This window comes from Schistocerca piceifrons, chromosome 8 (genome assembly GCF_021461385.2).
Source record: "Schistocerca piceifrons isolate TAMUIC-IGC-003096 chromosome 8, iqSchPice1.1, whole genome shotgun sequence".
Lineage (NCBI taxonomy): Eukaryota > Metazoa > Arthropoda > Insecta > Orthoptera > Acrididae > Schistocerca > Schistocerca piceifrons.
In genome coordinates, this window is record NC_060145.1 from 263,191,573 (window position 1) to 263,211,534 (window position 19,962).

General features: G+C 44.3%; 1 protein-coding gene across 1 annotated transcript in view; it reads left to right on the forward strand.

Annotated features, from left to right (window-relative positions):
* The window catches only part of LOC124712257, a 243,834-nt gene that overhangs the window by 101,401 nt on the left and 122,471 nt on the right, over nt 1-19,962 (forward strand). The window contains exon 4 of the mRNA XM_047242551.1: nt 384-634. Coding sequence (XP_047098507.1) covers nt 384-634 — 251 coding nt within the window. The remainder of the gene's footprint in view (nt 1-383; nt 635-19,962) is intronic.

The window sequence follows — 19,962 nt, forward strand, 5'->3', positions numbered from 1 at the left end:
GAGGCATCAAGGGATCACAAATGTAGCATTGGAGGGCAGCGTGGAGGGTAAAAATCTCAGAGGGAGACCAAGAGACGAATACACTAAGCAGATTCAGAAGGATGTAGGTTGCAGTAGGTACTGGGAGATGAAGAAACGTGCACAGGATAGGGTAGCATGGAGAGCTGCATCAAACCAGTCTCAGGACTGAAGACCACAACAACAACAACAAATATTTTTCATGGCCTGTTTGCTTTTCTATTGACATATTTCATACTTCCTAGACTTTATAATGTTCCTGTGTATTAAGGTGGCACCGCAGTGTAGCAGAGCTGACTCCGTACCTGCGGCACGACGCTTGCCGCGGCTAACACTGGTGTGTGTGTGTGTGTGTGTGGATGCAGGCATCGTGCTGTGCGGCAGAAGCGAGGCGCGCCGGCCGGAGGACCGCTCGCTGGCGGTGTACGGGGCGCGCAGCGGGCGCAGCGACACCGTCTGGCAGATGGAGCTGAAGGACGGCCTGTGGACGGCCTACGTCTGCTGCTGCGACTCCACCGACCGCAGCGACGAGGGGCACCCGCGCCGGCACCGCGGCCAGGACCCCAGGGAGTTCCCGCGCGCCGCCCTGCCCGGCGACGACGACAACAACACTCAGGTATGGCAGACCACAGGATGCATCGGCAAGTCGATGGGATATTCGGTTGTAAAGACGAAGTCTACACAAAACAGTCTGAGAGGAAGTGGGGTGTCCAAAACAACGTGGAAAGATGAACATTAAATAGTTCAGATCAGATCGTATGACAGGCATTAGGTGAGGAAAAAGTACTGATCTTCCTGGATTTAAGTAGAGCTAGTACCAACTGAGTACCTGTTGTGGGCAGAGATATCGACACAGACAAAATACACGTGACGACTTAACAGAACTTGTGCCAATACAACCGCATCCTTGCGATATTCGACTGTGAATCTTGTTAAAATTCTTCAGCTTTACAGATTAATCACTAGAATTCACACAGACAATAACTGAGTTCAGTTTTAAAACGATGTTTTTGTTTAATTCGTTCGGCTACCAGTTCACTTTTCAAATTCCTCCGCGCTGCGGATGAGCGACACTTGGAAGCGTAGTTGCGACGCAGTCACTTCCCGATAAAAATGTTAATTCTTTATTAGTAGAAGATCGATGAGAATATGGGAACAGTGCAGATACCCAGTGGCGGTAATGTGAAATCCTCGCTGCTCACGTGGGACATCACTTTGAAACGTCCCCTTAGAAAATTTTTTTGAATGACTGTGCTGGTAAACCCCTTACGTTATTTGCTTTTGAAACAGCTGAGCAAAACTGAACGTACTCAGACATTACTCTCTTTACTTATTCTGATCAACACTAAACTGACACACAATATTTTTAGCGCAGCGCAATCTGACTTTTAATAATCCCTACAAAAGAATGGCCCTGACTAACAGTAACCTATACCTTTCATGAATCACTTACCTCACAAAAATCTTCGTTACTCAAACTACTGCAATACAGCGAGCGCCAATACTGCCAGCTAAATAAAATATTCTAACTACTGAAGTCACTAACTACTGATAGGCATAGTTAGCAAATGAAAGATTTTGATAAAGAACAAACAATGTATTTACCTTAATAGTGTTCAAAAGTCATAATATATATATCAGCTCATGACATCCAGTCTTACAAATTTACTGTCTCTGATGGACACACGTCCAGATCATCCGCTCTCAAAACTCCGCCATCTCTCTCCCCACATCCACCACTGCTGGAGGCTCACCTCCAACTGCACAACGCTACGCGCTGTTAACAGCCAACTGCCCAACACTACAATAGCAAATTTCAACAATGCAAACCAACCACAGCCTTCACACCGCACAGTCAGTGATTTTCACGTGGCGTTACCAACATAAAAACCTAAACATCCTACTTACAACTTTTACGTCACAGCGACAGAACGACCAGTTCACTAGGTAGTTTGGGTAACGCCTACTTAGGCTTTCATGTCGTAATATTTCGGAACCTCTTTACTTAAGGCTGTAAATATTTACGTTTTCCAGAACCCTCTCGTGGCATCACCGGAATTCACTAAGGACGGTACCCTGAGACCAGTTTTGTCACGTGTTTGGCGATTTTTGACGTACCTGATAGCAAAAACGTGCTCAAAGGAAAGAATTTCACACGCTCGACTGGGAATGTGTCCACATTTTGTTCGTCTAACGTAAATTATCTCTCTGTACATCGACATTATTATCCGAATTAATGTTGAAGGACAACATACTTTTTATTACATAGCTCACTCTCTGTAAAAGTTTGTGAAGTGTTGACTGTAGATGACGTTTATACAGCAGTTGGTTCATTATTCACTAAAGCATTATGTTATTCAAAATATAAAAGAATGCTATCCGAATATAAGGACTGCGTTTGTGAAACTAAGTGAATGAAGAACAAGTCAATAAATTAAGTGAGATTATACCAAGAACTGAACGTGATAGACCTCTCTATCACGTTCAAGATATTCTCACTTAATTTCTTGACTTGTCATTCATTCACATAATTTCACAAACGCATTCCTTGAGATAGTCATGAACTGCGACAGATAGATGTGCGCAGCGGTGCCTCACACAGAGAGCTTCCCAGATGCCCCTGAGAGCTGCAACAAGAATCGCTCTTCAGCTTTTTGCAAGATCAAAGTTTAGTTTTTTTCAAGGTCATTGACTTTATTTATGACAGTAAAGAGTTAAAGCACCAACAACATTCACACTTTCACACACACCGCCACCGTTACACCATACATAAATCACCTCTGACTTATCAACCTTACGATGATTGTAGGTCGAAGCAACAAGAGACATACTAGAACTAAAGTAAGTTATACCAATATCCCTATTAGACACCTCACTAATCTGAAGAATACGGTAGCTAATAACGTCACGTGCATTGAAACTCTCCAGACTACCGATGCTTACGATAGAACCACAACGAACAATAGCCAAGGTAATCCAACTGCAGCCATGTGAAACAGCTTCATTATTCGCAAAAGTAAAGTTCACTCCTACTCCTACAAAAATAGAAGGACCATCGAAAACATTTTGGGCCCCTGCGGCTTAACAATTGTTTTTTTTATAATGTCTATTCCTTCATCAACAGTAGCGCGTGAGTATCCATCCGTCCTTTAACGCCACATGTCGTGAGTCGTTCAGTGCAGTTGCCTGTGCAGTAGCCCGATCCCCTTGAAACTGCGTGACGTAATGCAAGTAACCCTCTTGAATTAAATAGGCACGAAATTTCCTTCCTCACTATAATCTCACTGTCGAGTTGAACCGTGCTACTAACCAACTTAATAAACATACCACCCCTATTAGCTATAATTATTAGTCCGCAAAAGAATCGAATACTGATGTAAAGTTGTTCAGTGCACTGCACTTAGGCATAAATAGAAATATCTGTACTTACACCCGTCACTCCCTGTATAATGTATACATTACCAAGCTTCGTTCAATAAAATCCTGCTCATTGTGTGACCATGGGCTGCGTCTTAAGACTACCAACAATTCGGCTGCTCTCGCAGGCGGTCGCCATCAAGATAACTGCTAGTGACTGCAAATACATAAAGCTACAAAAGCTTTAAAAGTGGGTTTCTCCTTCTTCCCCTACCAGTCATTCTGTTCTTTGATAGATAACTGGTGTTAGTATTTCGCAACCATTACTCAGTATTTCACAGCCACTATTAAACAAGGAGATTTATAGCTTCAAGACTTTCGTATTTGCTACAGTTTCGGCGAATAGCGCCTCGTGGTGGCCCCTTAACCTCCCTGCCAGTAGGGAGCTGGTAATTTGGGTTTATGGAGCACCTGCAGATCGCGTGCTATGCGGTCGGAATCCGACACGTGAGCGCCGTATATCATCGGGCCGGGCGGATCCTCGCGTGCCGCAGAAATTGCCTCGTCGCTATCCCAGCTCTCACTCCCCGCACCTCAAGTTCTTGCAGAGGCTATCGACAGCATTTCTGATGCTTCCCTCACTGTTCAGTTTCCAGCTGCATGTACGGTATTAACTAGATAGCCGTAATAGAGTGGCTAGTTCGTAATTATCTCTTCCAAGCGTGGATATCACAGGTTAGTGATATTTCCCACTCTCCGTGTGGTATGCAGGGCGCATCTACTCAACATACACTGTTTAACCAGAACATTATGGCCAGCGATCTACTGTCGATAGGCAACAGCAGCGTCACCTGGCGAGGAATGATTGCTAGTGAGACACACGCATATACAGGGTGTTACAAAAAGGTACGGCCAAACTTTCAGGAAACATTCCTCACACACAAATAAAGAAAATATGTTATGTGGACACGTGTCCGGAAACGCTTACTTTCCGTGTTAGTGCTCATTTTATTAATTCTCTTCAAATCACATTGATCATGGAATGGAAACACACAGCAACAGAACCTACCAGCGTGACTTCAAACACTGTGTTACAGGAAATGTTCAAAATGTCCTCTGTTAGCGAGGATACATACATCCACCCTCTGTCGCATAGAATCCCTGATGCGCTGATGCAGCCCTAGAGAATGGCGTATTGTATCACAGCCGTCCACAATACGAGCACGAAGAGTCTCTACATTTGGTACCGGGGTTGCGTAGACAAGAGCTTTCAAATGCCCCCATAAATGAAAGACAAGATGGTTGAGGTCAGGAGAGCTTGGAGGCCATGGAATTGGTCCGCCTCTACCAATCCATCGGTCACCGAATCTGTTCTTGAGAAGCGTACGAACACTTCGACTGAAATGTGCAGGAGCTCCATCGTGCATGAACCACATGTTGTGTCGTACTTGTAAAGGAACATGTTCTAGCAGCACAGCTAGAGTATCCCGTATGAAATCATGATAACGTGCTCCATTGAGCATAGGTGGAAGAACATTGGGCCCAATCAAGACATCACCAACAATGCCTGCCCAAACGTTCACAGAAAATCTGTGTTGGTGACGTGATTGCACAATTGCGTGCGGATTCTCGTCAGCCCACACATGTTGATTGTGAAAATTTACAATTTGATCACGTTGGAATGAAGCCTCATTCGTAAAGAGAACATTTGCACAGAAATGAGGATTGACACATTGTTGGACTAACCATTCGCAGAAGTGTACCCGTGGAGGCCAATCAGCTGCTGATATTGCCTGCACGCGCTGTACATGGTACGGAAACAACTGGTTCTCCCGTAGCACTCTCGATACAGGGACATGCTCAACGTTACCTTGTATAGCAGCAACTTCTCTGACGCTGACGTTAGAGTTATCGTCAACTGCACGAAGAATTGCCTCGTCCATTGCAGGTGTCCTCGTCGTTCTAGGTCTTCCCCAGTCGCGAGTCATAGGCTGGAATGTTCCGTGCTCCCTAAGACGCCGATCAATTGCTTCGAACGTCTTTCTGTCGGGACACCTTCGTTCTGGAAATCTGTCTCGATACAAACGTATCGTGCCACGGCTATTGCCCCTTGCTAATCCATACATCAAATGGGCATCTGCCAACTCCGCATTTGTAAACATTGCACTGACTGCAAAACCACGTTCGTGATGAACACTAACCTGTTGATGCTACGTACTGATGTGCTTGATGCTAGTACTGTAGAGCAATGAGTTGCAAGTCAACACAAGCACCAAAATCAACATTACCTTCCTTCAATTGGGCCAGCTGGCGGTGAATCGAGGAAGTACAGTACATACTGACGAAACTAAAATGAGCTCTAACACGGAAATTAAGCGTTTCCGGACACGTGTCCACATAACATATTTTCTTTCTTTGTGTGTGAGGAATGTTTAGTGAAAGTTTGGCCGTACCTTTTTGTAACACCCTGTATTGTTTGTGCTATCAGTGAGCGTGTTGTCCATGTGTAGAATGGGGAAGGCGCGCGATCTATCCGAATCTGACGGAGGGCAGATCGTGATGGCCCGGAGGCTCGGCACGTTAATTTCGGAAACTGCACGACTTGTCGGGTGTTGGAGGAGTGCTGTGGTGTGTGTCTTGGACATATGGTGAAACTAAAGTGAAACCCCGTTCAGACGTCGTGGGGATGAGCAGCCACCCCTCGTTGCAGGTGTCCCACGTTGTAGGCTGACCAGATTGGTAAAACAGGACAGGCAGCGAACTGTGGTGGGACCAACATGAGACTTTAATGCTGGGCAGATTAGAAGTGCGTCTGAACACACAGTGCACTGAACAACCCTAACGACGGGCCGCAGCAACCGACGACTCACGCAGGTGCCAATGCTAACACCACCACATGGGCAACTACGACTGAAATGGGCACGTGACATCAGCCCTGTACATTAGCGCTGTGTCGGAGCGTTGTCTAGTCTGATGAATTCATCATGGCAATGGGAGGGTGCGAATCCGGCGTCATCCGGGGAAGAGCTCCTTGATACCTGTACAGCGGGACGGAGGCAAGCTAGCGGCGGCTCCATTGTGCTATGGGGAACATTCACGTGGGCATTAATGGGCCCAGTGGAGCTCGTCCAAGGCACTATGACGGCGAAGGAGTATTGTACACTAGTTGCAGACCACGTAATCCCTTCGTGACGGCCGGCCTCTGTGGTCGAGCGGTTCTAGGCGCTTCAGTCCGGAACCGCGCTGCTGCTATGGTCGCCGGTTCGATTCCTGCTTTGGGCATGGACGCGTGTGATGTCCTTAGGTCAGTTAGGTTTAAGTACTTCTAAGTGTAGGGAACTGATGACCTCAGATGTTAAGTCCCATAGTACTTAGAGCGATTTGAACCTTCGTGACGATCTTGTTTCTCAACGATGGTGGCATTTTTCAACAAGATAATGCGCCATGTCACAAGACCAAGAGTGCGATGGAATGGTTCGAGAAACACGGTGGCGAGTTGCAGCTGATGTGTTGGCCCCCTAACTCGCCAGATCTGAACGCGATTGAACACATCTGAGATGTGATTAAACGTGACATCAGAACTCGTCGGCCCCCTCCCCGGAATTTACGGGTATTAGGTGACCTGTTTGTGCAGACGTGGTGACAACTCCCTCTAGCGACCTACCAAGGCCCCATTGCCTCCATGCCACGAAGCGTCGCCGCTGTTATCCGTGCTAGAGGTGGACATACCAGCTATTAGGTAGGAGGTCATGATGTTCTGGATGATCAGTGTATGTGATCCGTACTTCAAATGACTAATGCTCCATTCAACAGTCGATCATAATCTCGCTACTTACAGCGCTGTTTGTGAATACTCTTTCTCCGGGAAGGAAGCGTGCAAATGAAGTGAATTTTCTGTGAATGCTGTGGGAGCTACTAAAGCTACAGGTAGAGGTCGACGTTTCGGAGTTGTAGGGATCATTTGAAATAGAACGCTGGCTATAATTACTTTATCAAAATGGTTCATATGGCTCTAAGCACTATGGGACTTAACATCTGAGGTCATGAATCCCCTAGACTTAGAACTACTTAAACCTAACTAACCTAAGGACACCACACACATCCATGCCCGAGCCAGGATTCGAACCTGCGACCGTAGCAGCAGCGCGGTTCCTGACTGAAGCGCCTAGAACCGCTCGGTGATAGCGGCCGGCAATTACTTTATCGTGCAGCCGCTTATGTTAGAGTCATAATCCTCAGCAACGTGTTTAGGGAGTCAAGCTCCCATCATCTGTCTGTCCGTGTTAATCCTACATAAACATGCACTGAAAAAGCGCACAAAGAATGAAAATTATTTGGACATGAAGTCTTCGTCTTCCTTTTAAAACAGTAGCCGCGCGGGATTAGCCGAGCGGTCCAAGGCGCTGCAGTCATGGACTGTGCGGCAGGTCCAGGCGGGGGTTCAAGTCCTCCCTCGGGCATGGGTGTGTGTGTTTGTCCTTAGGATAATTTAGGTGAAGTAGTGTGTAAGCTTAGGGACTGATGACCTTAGCAGTTAAGTCCCATAACATTTCACACACATTTGAACATTTTTTTAAAAAATAATAACACCTGATTCTCTGTTCCGCTTATCCATTTTAACTGCTCATCCAGCAAAGCGTTCCATTCCTATAGAGGTAAACACAAGTCACAACAGCTGAAAGTCCGATCAGCTGCCTCTCCGAGCACAGGCTAGCATTAAACAGGTATACGGCTCCAGCAGACTCCACTGAGCCATCAGCTGTTCCGTAACATTACAAATATATGACAAGGTACATGAAGAGACAACATACCATTGGTTATCTATCGAAAACTGCTCACATGTACCGTCCTAACCTTAAACGTAAAAGAGATCCAAAAAAAATATAGAAGAAAGCGTTATCACTCTCGTCCATTTGTAACCTAAGTAAATTTTCGAATCAACCTCAGAGAATTCCTGTTTGAAGCTGTTGAAGTACGTCAAGCTTTCTTCCTTTCTTCTCTATCTGCATCACCTCTAATACCTCTTCTATGCCATTTAGGGGGCGACCAGTCACACGGTGCATTCATATTAATGGGATCACCTCGAAGGCAAGCTGCAATGACCATTCACTGTGGAGGACAGTAAAGCGTCTCGGAGGGGCCGGGGTGGGGGGGAGGAGGAGGGAGGGGAGGAGGGAGATACTGAAAACGGTGCAGTTGTTGTCGTAACGCGGAAATGGAGAATGGTCATTTGATTTTGGGCAAAGCAGGAAGGATTTCCGAAACGGCTAAGATTGTGAACTCTATCGCTCCGGTTAAAGTATACCGTGCATGGTAAAATGGCGCTACCCAATAACGGCGCCGGGGAACTGTGATGCACCACTGGCCATAGGTGACGGAGATAAACGAGGGCTGCGGAGATGTTTATAGGCTAACAGACGTGCAAGTGTCGAAAAAATGACAGCCCAGGTGAACACAGTAGCTGCCAATAGTGTCTCCTCAACGACCCTTCAGTGAGCGTTGCTGCGTATGGGCATCCGAAGCAGGCATCTGTTTCATGTAATCACGCTGACTGCTATTCATCGGCAGCGAAAGCTGGAATTTGCATGACACTGAGTGGCGACAGACGGACATTTCAGACGAATCACGTTTTACCCTCCATCGGCTTGTAACGTCTTAAAGCAGAACACTATTGAACAATCGTCGGAAGGGTCTAGGGTAAAACTGGGTACGTTATGGGGGGGGGGGGCATGTTTTCGTGCCATTCCCTGGGTGACCTCGTCATTATGGAAGGCACAAGAGGTCAACACAAGTATGCGTCTCTCGTTCTGGACCACTTCCGCCTCTACATGCCATTTGTTTTTTTTTTCGACACGATGACATCCACCAGCGGGAAATGCGACGTATCACACAGCCTACAGTACATGTGCGTGGTTCGCAGAGCAGCAGGATGAGTTTGCCGTACTCCCCTGGCCACGAAGCACGTCGAAACGCAATCGAGAATTTGTGGGACCACCCTGGTGGGCTGTTCGCGTCATGGATCCCCAAGCGAGAAATCTGGGGCAGCTGGCAACGGTATTGGAGTTCACATGACTCCACATCTCTGTCGGCACCTTCCAGAACTTCATTGACTCTCTTCCCGCACGTCTCGCAGTGGTACGCACTGCAAAAGGTGCTTATTACGGCTTTTGACAGGCAGTCACATTAATGTGACTGGACAGTGTAATTGTTTTCAAACACTGGTCTACCATAAATGCCCAGTCTAAAAGCGTCTATACTCGCCATATGCCGAAAAATAAGACGAGGAGTTAACGTCAGAATAACTTTGGCTCTGAGCACTATGGGACTTAACATCGGTGGTCATCAGTCCCCTAGAACTTAGAACTACTTAAACCTAACTAACCTAAGGGCATCGCACAACACCCAGGCATCACGAGGCAGAGAAAATCCCTGACCCCGCCTGGAATCGAACCCGGGAACCCGGGCGTGGGCCGAATAACTTTGTTTTTATTTTGTGACTTTGTGTGCTTGTATATGTAGGGCTAGCACGGACATGCTGACAATAGTGGTTTTACGCTAAAGTAATTGTTACCAACGGTCCTTACGATGGACAACGTCAGAACGGAACACTGGGTTCATAAAGGGAAACAAATGTGTCGTTTTCTTTCGGAAGGAAGCAGGATTAGTGTTTAATGTTGCATCGACGATGAAGACGGAAGACAACCTAGAAATGATGGCTTACGGTGACAAAATGGTGGGGAAGGAAATTGCCCTTTCAAACGAACTAAGCCATTAACTAATTTAGAGAAACAATGGATGGCGCAATGACGAATTTAACTATCGACTGGACCTGTTTGCTAGCAACTGAGCCACATTGTATGGTCATGTAGAAGGAACTGCCCTAAGATTCACATGAAATGACCTACGGAAACCACGAGAAACAAAATCATTATGACTGTACCCGAATTTTGGCGCCATTCCACACCAATACGAGTCTTTTGGTCACATAGGTTGGTCAATTAGGTCACTAATCACAGCGATATCCCTGAAGCAAAGTAAAGAAACAAAATATCTAACTTCACAATCGTTTTGAATTGACAGTCGCGTCAAATTATTCGGCATTACTGAAATTTCTCGCACACTTTCGAAATATGTTTGCGACTTATTTCTGTATTACTATTTTTGAGACAAACTCTCGCCCCCCACACCCCAAGCACTGGGCGCACTAGGAGCAGTCCATTATCTGTACAAGCTGTAATTAATCTTACTGCTCTCGTGTTTTTTCCTTGATACCTTCCGAAGTTAAAGCGTGAATACCAGTCAACATAGTCATACATTGTGGAATGCCACAAATATAGGTTTGTCTTTTGTCAACCTAGGAAAAATCGAAGGTGAATATCTGTTTTGTTACCGGAATAGGCGTACGTAGGGGTCGCATGTAATTGTAATTACATACCGTTATGGAGTGATGTCCTTTTATGTAAGTGTGAAACTACCGTAAAATAATCTCCCACTGGATTTTAATGAATGAAAATATCTTAACTTACTGATTTCTATATCCTCTCCGTTAGAAGTAATTCTTATGATAAAATTAGAACAACTTAAATGTGTAATCACATCTACTGAATTTCTTTTCATCTGAGTCCGCAGCTCGTGGTCGTGCGTTAGCGTTCTCGCTTTCCACGGTTCCCGGGTTCGATTCCCGGCGGGGTCAGGGATTTTCTCTGCCTCGTGATGACTGGGTGTTGTGTGCTGTCCTTAGGTTAGTTAGGTTTAAGTAGTTCTGAGTTCTAGGGGACTGATGGCCATAGATGTTAAGTCCCATAGTGCACAGAGCCATTTGAACCATTTTTTTTTCATCTGATCAGATCTCCTTTTTTTCCCATCTGATCATATCTACTGAATGTTTTATTTTTATATTGTAATCTTCATCAATTTGTATATGAAGCACTCAACAGTGACTATCATAATTAAGCTTTGTTGTCATTAGACTAAATGGTGAAACTGTTTTCCTGAAGCTGTGTCGTACTATCTCTTGCGCAGAATACGCTCAAAATCCAACAGAACACTTGAACACAAATGTGCGGTGGCTGCTGCTGGGCGGTGGTACTGTCTGATCATAAAACTTAAAACTTTGTGTTCTGCCTTACTGCAGGTCTTGTCATGGGGGAAGCCTCGTCAGAGAGGTCCACCGCATGAGCGTCTAGGGAAGTGATTCCAGTGGTGCTTTCCCGTTGCCTTCCTCTGATGATGATGAAATGATAGTGAGGACAACACAACACCCAGTCCCAGAGCGGAGAAAATCTCCGACCCTGCGTGGAATCGAACCCGGGCCCCTTGGAGTGACAGACAACCGCACTGACCGCTCAGCTATCAGGACGAACTCTTTCGTAAAGACTGGTAGGAATTAATCCCCGCCCACTACTTGTCCCATATCCCCCACGTTCTGACAAGTAACGGTAGGGGAGCAGGAACGCAAGTGCACAGTGCAGTGGAATGTGCCTTGTCAGTCCTCTGATATTGTAGCGGTGCAGGAATTACCCCTCGCGTGGTTTACCTCACTTCGTCAACTGCAACGCCTACCCGTGGTGTAGATTGCTACCATGATACTGCTACATGTAATATAGAAACTACCGACCACGCTGAGCATTTTCGGCCACTTAACTTTTAATTTATTTATGTCTCTCCCGTCTATTCGCGATACTAAAAGATAACGTGAACCACCGATCGTTATCGGTCTGTATGCTAGCAGTGCAAACTGTGGGTGGGAAAAGAGGAGGAACAAAGCTGTCGATTGTTGCGAAACAGCCTTTACACATTCCTTCTATCTACAATCAAAATTTGCAGTATCCTGCACTGTTGTTTCCCAAACAACAATATTGAAAGTGGGTTATATCTTATCTAAGGATTACTAATCAGTTTCGGTTCTACACGCACATTTCGCAAGAAGGTACTTGTATTAATTGTGTGTTGTTGCAAGATGGAATCCCAGCATGACATAGTCTAGCTTATCCTAGTGTTGCAAAATTTGCTTAATTCGGAGCACGTATTATTCACTTTTACGGGCTGCATTAACAAACTGCATTAAGTCAATCGATTTCATGACAGAAATTATGTGTAGAAAGCTATTAGTAGCTTTTAAAGAGCCGCTTATTTAGCTAGAAGTACACGAGGTGCCGTGACACAGTGAATGAACGGTTGGAACGCAGAGGAGGACCTAAATGCCTACACTCATTAAGTTATGATAGCCAATGTGGATCGAGCACACTGCTATCATTTGTTGGAATTGACTATCGGCAGTGATTTGGAATTCTTTAACGAACACTTGTAGCACAGGTGTTTGAAGAAAATATACTTAGTAGTAACAAAAAGAAAAAAGTTGTAATAAAATCAAAGGCAGTAAACATTAATAGTTAATTAATGAAATAACCAACTTAAGCTAATGGAGTTTTTGAGGTACATTATCACCACATCCACTGTACTTGCCGATATTTATAACGCGTCATTATAGCATTCCGCATACAAGAGAGAATTACTGTGGTCTCTCAACAGATAATGAATACGGCTTTTAAATAATTCTGCATCCTCATTAACAGAAAGTACTCTGAAATAATCAACATATCTTGACCACGCTTTAATAACACCACAATCAAAAATCATTTTTGTCCATTAAATATATATAAAATACATGACTCGATATTAATTTAGATAAGGAAACATTACACGACGAAACCAAGTGAGTGTCTGGAGCGGACTCACTTGGTCAAATGAATATGTGTACACCACACATACATACATGTTAGTACTCCGTAGAGCATTCAGGAAAGTGAAAGCCGAAAAAGTTTTGCGAGACATTCGTCACTGCCTGATGTTAACCTCTTTAATTTAGGCATGATGAGACGGAGAAAGTAATCGCTGTGACGGCTGAGATGAGAAAACATTCACGTAAAATACTGCAGCTGTGTGAGGCGATTGCGTGCAATAGAAGGAGCGAGGGGATCTTGGAAGAGTGGCGCCTCGAAAAAGGAGGACATGTTGGCTGGCCACAAAGATTACCATTTGGATCAGTGAACTTCTTACCGAGGGGCCCATGCTCAGAATTTAGTTTATTGCAAACTGTTAGACAAGAATCCTGCGGCTTTTATATCTGCGGGTTCCGAAAGTGTCAGCCAGGTGCACGAAATTTTTGGTGAAGTGCGGCAGGCACTGCTCAAGAGATGCGCTTGGTGTCTGAATCCTGAAAGTCGACTAGTGAGCCAGTACTGCTATGAGACATCTGCCTGTTGTATAAAGCATGTTTTCCTGTTCACTGTGATTTGAAATGTGTCTTTAGATTTATAAATGTTACTTATTTATTTATTTGTATACACGCATCAAAAGAAGTTTTGCGTCACCTCTGTTCTGAGAGTTCCGGAACCTTTACAGAAAACTGGAATAGAGATCAACATAAACATCATTTCCGCCCTTTTTATTGCTCATGAAAACCACACATGGGATGTTGTACCACCATAACGCGAGACCCTCAGAGGTGGTGGTCCTGATTGCTGTATACATCGGTACCTCTAATACGGAGTAGCACGCCCTCTTGCATTGATGCATGCCTATATTCGTCGTAGCATACTATCCTCAAGTTTATCAAGGCACTGTTGGTCCAGATTGTCCAATTCCTCAACGGCGATTCGGTGTTGATCCCTCCATGTGGTTGGTGGGTCACGTCGTCCATAAACAACCCTTTTCAATTTATCCCAGGCATGTTCTATATGGTTCATGTCTGGAGAACATGCTGGCCACTCTAGTCAGCGATGTCACTATCCTGAAGGAAGTCATACACAAGATATGCACGATGGCGGCGCGAATTGTTGTCAATGTAGACGAATGCTTCGCCAATATGCTGCCGATATGGTTGGACTATCGGTCGGAGGATGGCATTCACGTATCATACAGCCGTTACGGCGCCTTCCACGACCACCAGCGGCGTACGTCGGCCTCACATAATGCCACACCAACAGCGGGGAAACGCCACCTTGCTGCACTCGCTGGACAGTGTGTCTAAGGTGTTCAGCCTGACCCTGTTGGCTCCAAACACGTCTCCGACGATTGCCTGGTTCAAGGCATATGCGACACTCATCGGTGAAGAGAACGTGATGCCAATCCTGAGCGGTCCATTCGGCGTGTTGTTGGGCCCATCTGTACCGCGCTGCATGGTGTCGTGGTTGCAAAGCTGGACCTCGCCATGGACTTGGAGGTGAAGTTGCGGAAGTTGCGCATCATGCTGCCTATTGCGCACAGTTTGAGTCGTAACACGACGTACTGTGGCTGCACGAAAAGCATTATTCAACATGGTGGCTTTGCTGTCAGGGTTCCTCCGGTCATCCACTGCAGTAGCAGCCCTTGGGCGGCCTGAGTGAGACGTGTCATCGACAGTTCCTGTTTCTCTGTATCTCCTCCATGTCTGAACAACATCGCTTTGGTTCTCTCCCAGACGCCTGGACACTTCGCTTGTCGGGAGCCCTTCCTGGCACAAAGTAACTATGCGGCGGACACGTTCGAACCACGGTCTTAAACCGTCTAGGCATGGTTGGGTACTGACAACACAAGCCGTCTACCTACTTCCTGGTGGAATGACTGGAACTGATCGGCTGTCGGACCCTCTCCGTCTAATAGGCGCCGCTCATGCATGGTTGGGCGGGTTTAGTGAGGAGTTCTGAGATCCGGGGTGACGCTAATCTTTTTTTGATATGTGTATTTCATTCACCATGCTGTTTCTTACATCTAACAACGCTTCCTTTGTTAGTCAATATTAATGTACACTGCCTGAAAAACTACAGACACCCAGAATACACGGTAGGATGCCAATGTAAGTTCGTACATGTCCACACCGTCGGCGGATACATAAATGATTAGAGTTGCAATTTCTTTTGACAGGTGTTACAGCAACCAGAGTGAATTAACGTTGTTCGTGTTTTGCGTTGTTACCTGGCATGGTGGCGTGTATAGGAGAGGATGAACAGCCTCAGACGTTGACAGATCTCTGTGAAGGATACGGGGATGCTGACTAGTCGTGTAAGACTGCCTTATCAGCGCCTAGCAGAGTTTGAAAGTGGTCTCATTGTGAATCTTCATTTGGTCGGTTGGCCGAATCGTGCGGTATCCAGATTTGTGATGCATTCGGATGTGGTAGTGGCCCGATGTTGAACTTTACGGATTGTAAGGACAGGCACACTCATTGTCAAGGTTCCATTCCATCACATCTGACTAGGACATGGGCGAATCACTGTATTGGGCATCAGTCACATCGCAACCCCTCCACTTCTGAGCCTGACATTTGAGAACAGTTAATAGACTCTCTGCTACCGTCTGCGTCATCCAAAGCGTTTGGGTGGAGAACAGTAGCAGCCAGACTATGGAATTACGGTCGCATGCATATGCTGTCGTTAACATCACAACACAAACGGCTGCGTTTGGAATGATGCCGGGAGTGGGAAGCATGTACTGATACTGAATGGTTTTGCTTTATGTCCAGTGATGAAACGCGGTTCAACGCTACCCCAGATGACAGTCATTAGAGACTATGACGGCAATGTGGGAAGAGGTGCCATTCTTACAATGTTTTCGAGAGGCACAGTGGGGCTGCTCCTGGTTCCTTGTCGTATGGAGCTACCAGGTGCGACTTCAGGTCATGCTGGTAGTGAAGATGGGAACTCTGACGCCACAATGCTACAATCACGGTCATCCTTCACTGCCAAGTGTTACCTCTCGTGTGACAGTGTCCTCTGGCCAGCAAGATCCCCAGAGCTATCGCCGTTAGACCAGTTCAATTGTCAACTCTGTTACAGCGCCGGTATCCGGGATATGAAAGAACAGTTACAACATTAGTGAGCCATCTCATTTCAGTGGAGGATACAACAGCTTTATGACACCGTTAGCAATCGGTTCAGTGCTTGCATCCGGGCAAGAGGAAGTGCAACGACGTACTGATAAGAGGGCTCAGGCTGCCAAGTTCTTAGTACGTTTGGCAGATCACATACCCTCTCAACCTGTGAAGTTTCATTTCATTTCCTCCTTCCCTTCTGGGGATTCACATCTTTGATCAGGCAATGTATATAGTACATGAAAATTTTGAAAATTTGTGGTAAATTCCTGTTGAACAGACCTCATGAGGTCATCGGTCCATAGGCTTACACACTACTTAATCTAACTTAAACTAACGTACGCTAAAAACAACACACACACCCATGGCCGAGGGAGGACTCGAACCTCCGACGGGGGTATAGTACATGAGCTTGCCATAATAACAACAGTTACAATAACAATAATAATAATAATAATAATAATAATAATAGTAGTAGTAGTAATAGATGCAGTCATGGATATATATTTTTGTAGTAATGTCAGTTTTATTAGCATTCTATTCTCGTTAAATTTATGTCTAATGGGAACACTGACATGCTGACAAAATGGTAGCAGTACATAAGGAATCAAACTTAGAGAAGTAAAATGTTCGGGGGTAAAGTTAACAAATGGGATGAAAAGAAAAAGAGTAAATAACTGGAAGTGGTAGGGAAGAGGAAAGCTGGAATATCGTTGGAAATATCGCAGAAATATTGGTTCACTGTTGCGCAGAAACAAGACAGATGTCAAAAGGGAAGACATGCTGGTGATAATGGCTAAAGATTTAATCTACTCTGGAATGTGGCGTGGCTCTGGGTTAGCCGCAGGTTACTGTCTCTCTCTCTCTCTCTTTTTTGCAGAGTCTTATGGCTGAAATGGAGCGTAGGACGGAGAAAGATTTAGCCCTTTCGGAATGGAGCGCGTTTCCCCAAAGCGGAGCAATTCGGCGGTGCTGTGTGGCTTTCATATCCCTTAGGTTTAATTCGTTGCTTCTAAAATCTACAGTTTTTGACTTATCGGTATAATTTTTTTATAAATGAAGGTTAAAACACGCTCTTTACTGGCATACTATTTTCATTATTCCAGATCGCGCACTTTTTGACTTGACGGTGGTGTTAAAATAGAAACAAAATGAAAAATTGGATTTTTTTACTTTTTTTGTTGAGACGTGATGCATTGAATTAGACATATTAAAATTAGTTGTATGTTATTCTTTAAAGTCTCAGTTTTAAAACAACATATAAAATACAATTTCATCTCTTATGGGACTTCCGTGGGAAGAAAAATAAAAAGTCCATTTTGAGGGATGAAAAATTTGATTTATGTCAATAAACTACAAAATTTCATAAAAATTGCTTAAAAAAAACTTTACAACTTTGCCAGGCGTCACGCGAGCTCCCTAGCAACAGCGCGACCAATTAGCAGAGCGCCGAGGGGAAGACTGTGGAGAGAGGGGTTTAGCACGTGTAGTTCACATTTTTCCTAACAGAATGCGCCCCGTCCCGTGTCGATACTCCAAGCGAGTCCCTAGATACAGCCAAGACCACCTACAATAAATCAGACCTTAAGGTAGATATCGATAGTTGACAATATGGCGGCAATCGTGGGCGAAACAAACCAGTGTGCTTGCGTTTCCATAACGCGTGTGTGTAACATTGTATACGTGACGTTCAAGAGAAGCGAAAGTATTTATTATTAGCTGTTATTTATGCTATATGCTGTGAATGTCGTCAAAAGTGCTACGCTAATATTTATTTTCTATATTCTGTAGTAAGTTCGGCATAATTTAAAGTGTAAACTGTTCTTGCGATGGGTCGTAGCTGTTGTGTACCAGGATGTAAATCCAATTACGGCAAAACGTACGATACCTCAACATTTAAGTTTCCCAAGGAAACAGCATTGAGGAACAAATGGATTAAACTAATTCATAGAGATAATTTTGAAGTGAACGATAAAACTGTGGTGTGCATTAAGAATTTTGAACCTAAGTTTGTGGTTAGGGAAAACATTTTTCCTGTGGAAAATAGTGAACCAATACGGTGCCACGAAAAATACCAAAACTAACAAATGATGCAATTCCAACCATCTTTCCTAATCAACCTTCTTATCACACAGTACCAGTTCCCGAGCAAAGGAAGAATCCTGAAGATCGTATTCAACAGCTACTGGAACGTGATGAATGTAGTTTCAGTAAGTGGTGCGAAAATGACAATATACCTGACTTTCAGCATTTTAAATGCGAAGTGCAGAAAAGGAATGTTCGTCCATTTACAATTTTAGTAAAGGATGACTACGTATCTTTCATTAAATTAAAGGATGATTCAGTCAGTGATGTGCCATTAGCTTCAGTGTGCTTCAAGATATCAAGATCCATGGAAGTAAAAGTGTTTCACAAACATGTGTGTTTGCCAACGGAAACCTTGAAATGGATACTATAGTCTGGGGAGGAAGAGTACTTGAAATGTGACAAGTGGACGAAATTTGATAATCTGGTGAGTCACCTAAATGGTTTCACAGATAACTCTACTGGCACCATTGACAAGATTATAATTTTAGTCAAGGTTCTCAAACAAGCACTAAAAGCTGGTAGTGATTTTGACGCTGAAATAGCACCTGAAATAGAATTTGTTTTGGAGAAATTACAACTCGCAATAACAAAGCAAAGTAGATATTCTCCTGCGCTTTTGATATGGGCAGCAACCATTTGCTTTTCATTTCCTGGTGCCTACCATCACTTGAGAAAAACAAATGTATTAACATTACCTCATCCTGTCTATTTAAGTCAGTTACTATGCAAAATAGGTCCAAATAAACCTTGTATTGGTCCATCACAGGTAGCTTTTTTGAGGGAAAAAATAAATTTCTTCAGGGAAGTGACAAGGTAATTTCAGTGATGCTAGATGAAGTTTATGTTAATTCAAAATTCTCTTATAAGGCAGGAAAGATACTTGGTGTTGCTGAGAATACTTCAGATACTACAACAGCAGGTACAATGCAGGTTTTCATGGCATCATCTTTACATTCTGATTATAAAGAAGTGATAGCTCTCTTTCCTGTAAAAAATGTTAATTCTGATACTCTACTGAAAATGACAATTGATGTATTAAGGTTAATGCATGAGCTTCAGTATGATGTTATATGCCTGGTAACAGATAACCATAGCACTAATAGAAAAATGTATCAGCTTATGTGTGGTGGCACTTTACAGCCGTGTATTACAAATCCAGTCACTCCATCCAAATTTCTCTTTCTTCTGTTTGACAATGTGCACTTGTTTAAGTGTATCAGAAATAACTGGTTGAATGCAAAAAATGAATCCTTCATATTGCCAAATATTGAGGATACATTTGCTTTCATCAATACCTTTCTACACAGTGATGAAGGCAATGTTGCATGTGAATATACTGTCAGTGAAGCAAAGTTTTCTGATTTGAGGAACCTGTTTCATTCCGAGAAAAATAAACTGTTGAAATTTGCCCCAAAACTAGTGAGAAAGGCGGTATATCCAACTTCTATTGAGAGACAGAATGTTACCCTTGCTCTCAGTGTTTTTGATTCTAAAAATGTGGCAGCACTAGAAATTTTGAAAAGTCAGGGGATTGAGATTTCTGATGGCACTATTCAGTTTTTGAAATTAATCAAAGGGCTCTGAGCACTATGGGACTCAACTGCTGAGGTCATTAGTCCCCTAGAACTTAGAACTAGTTAAACCTAACT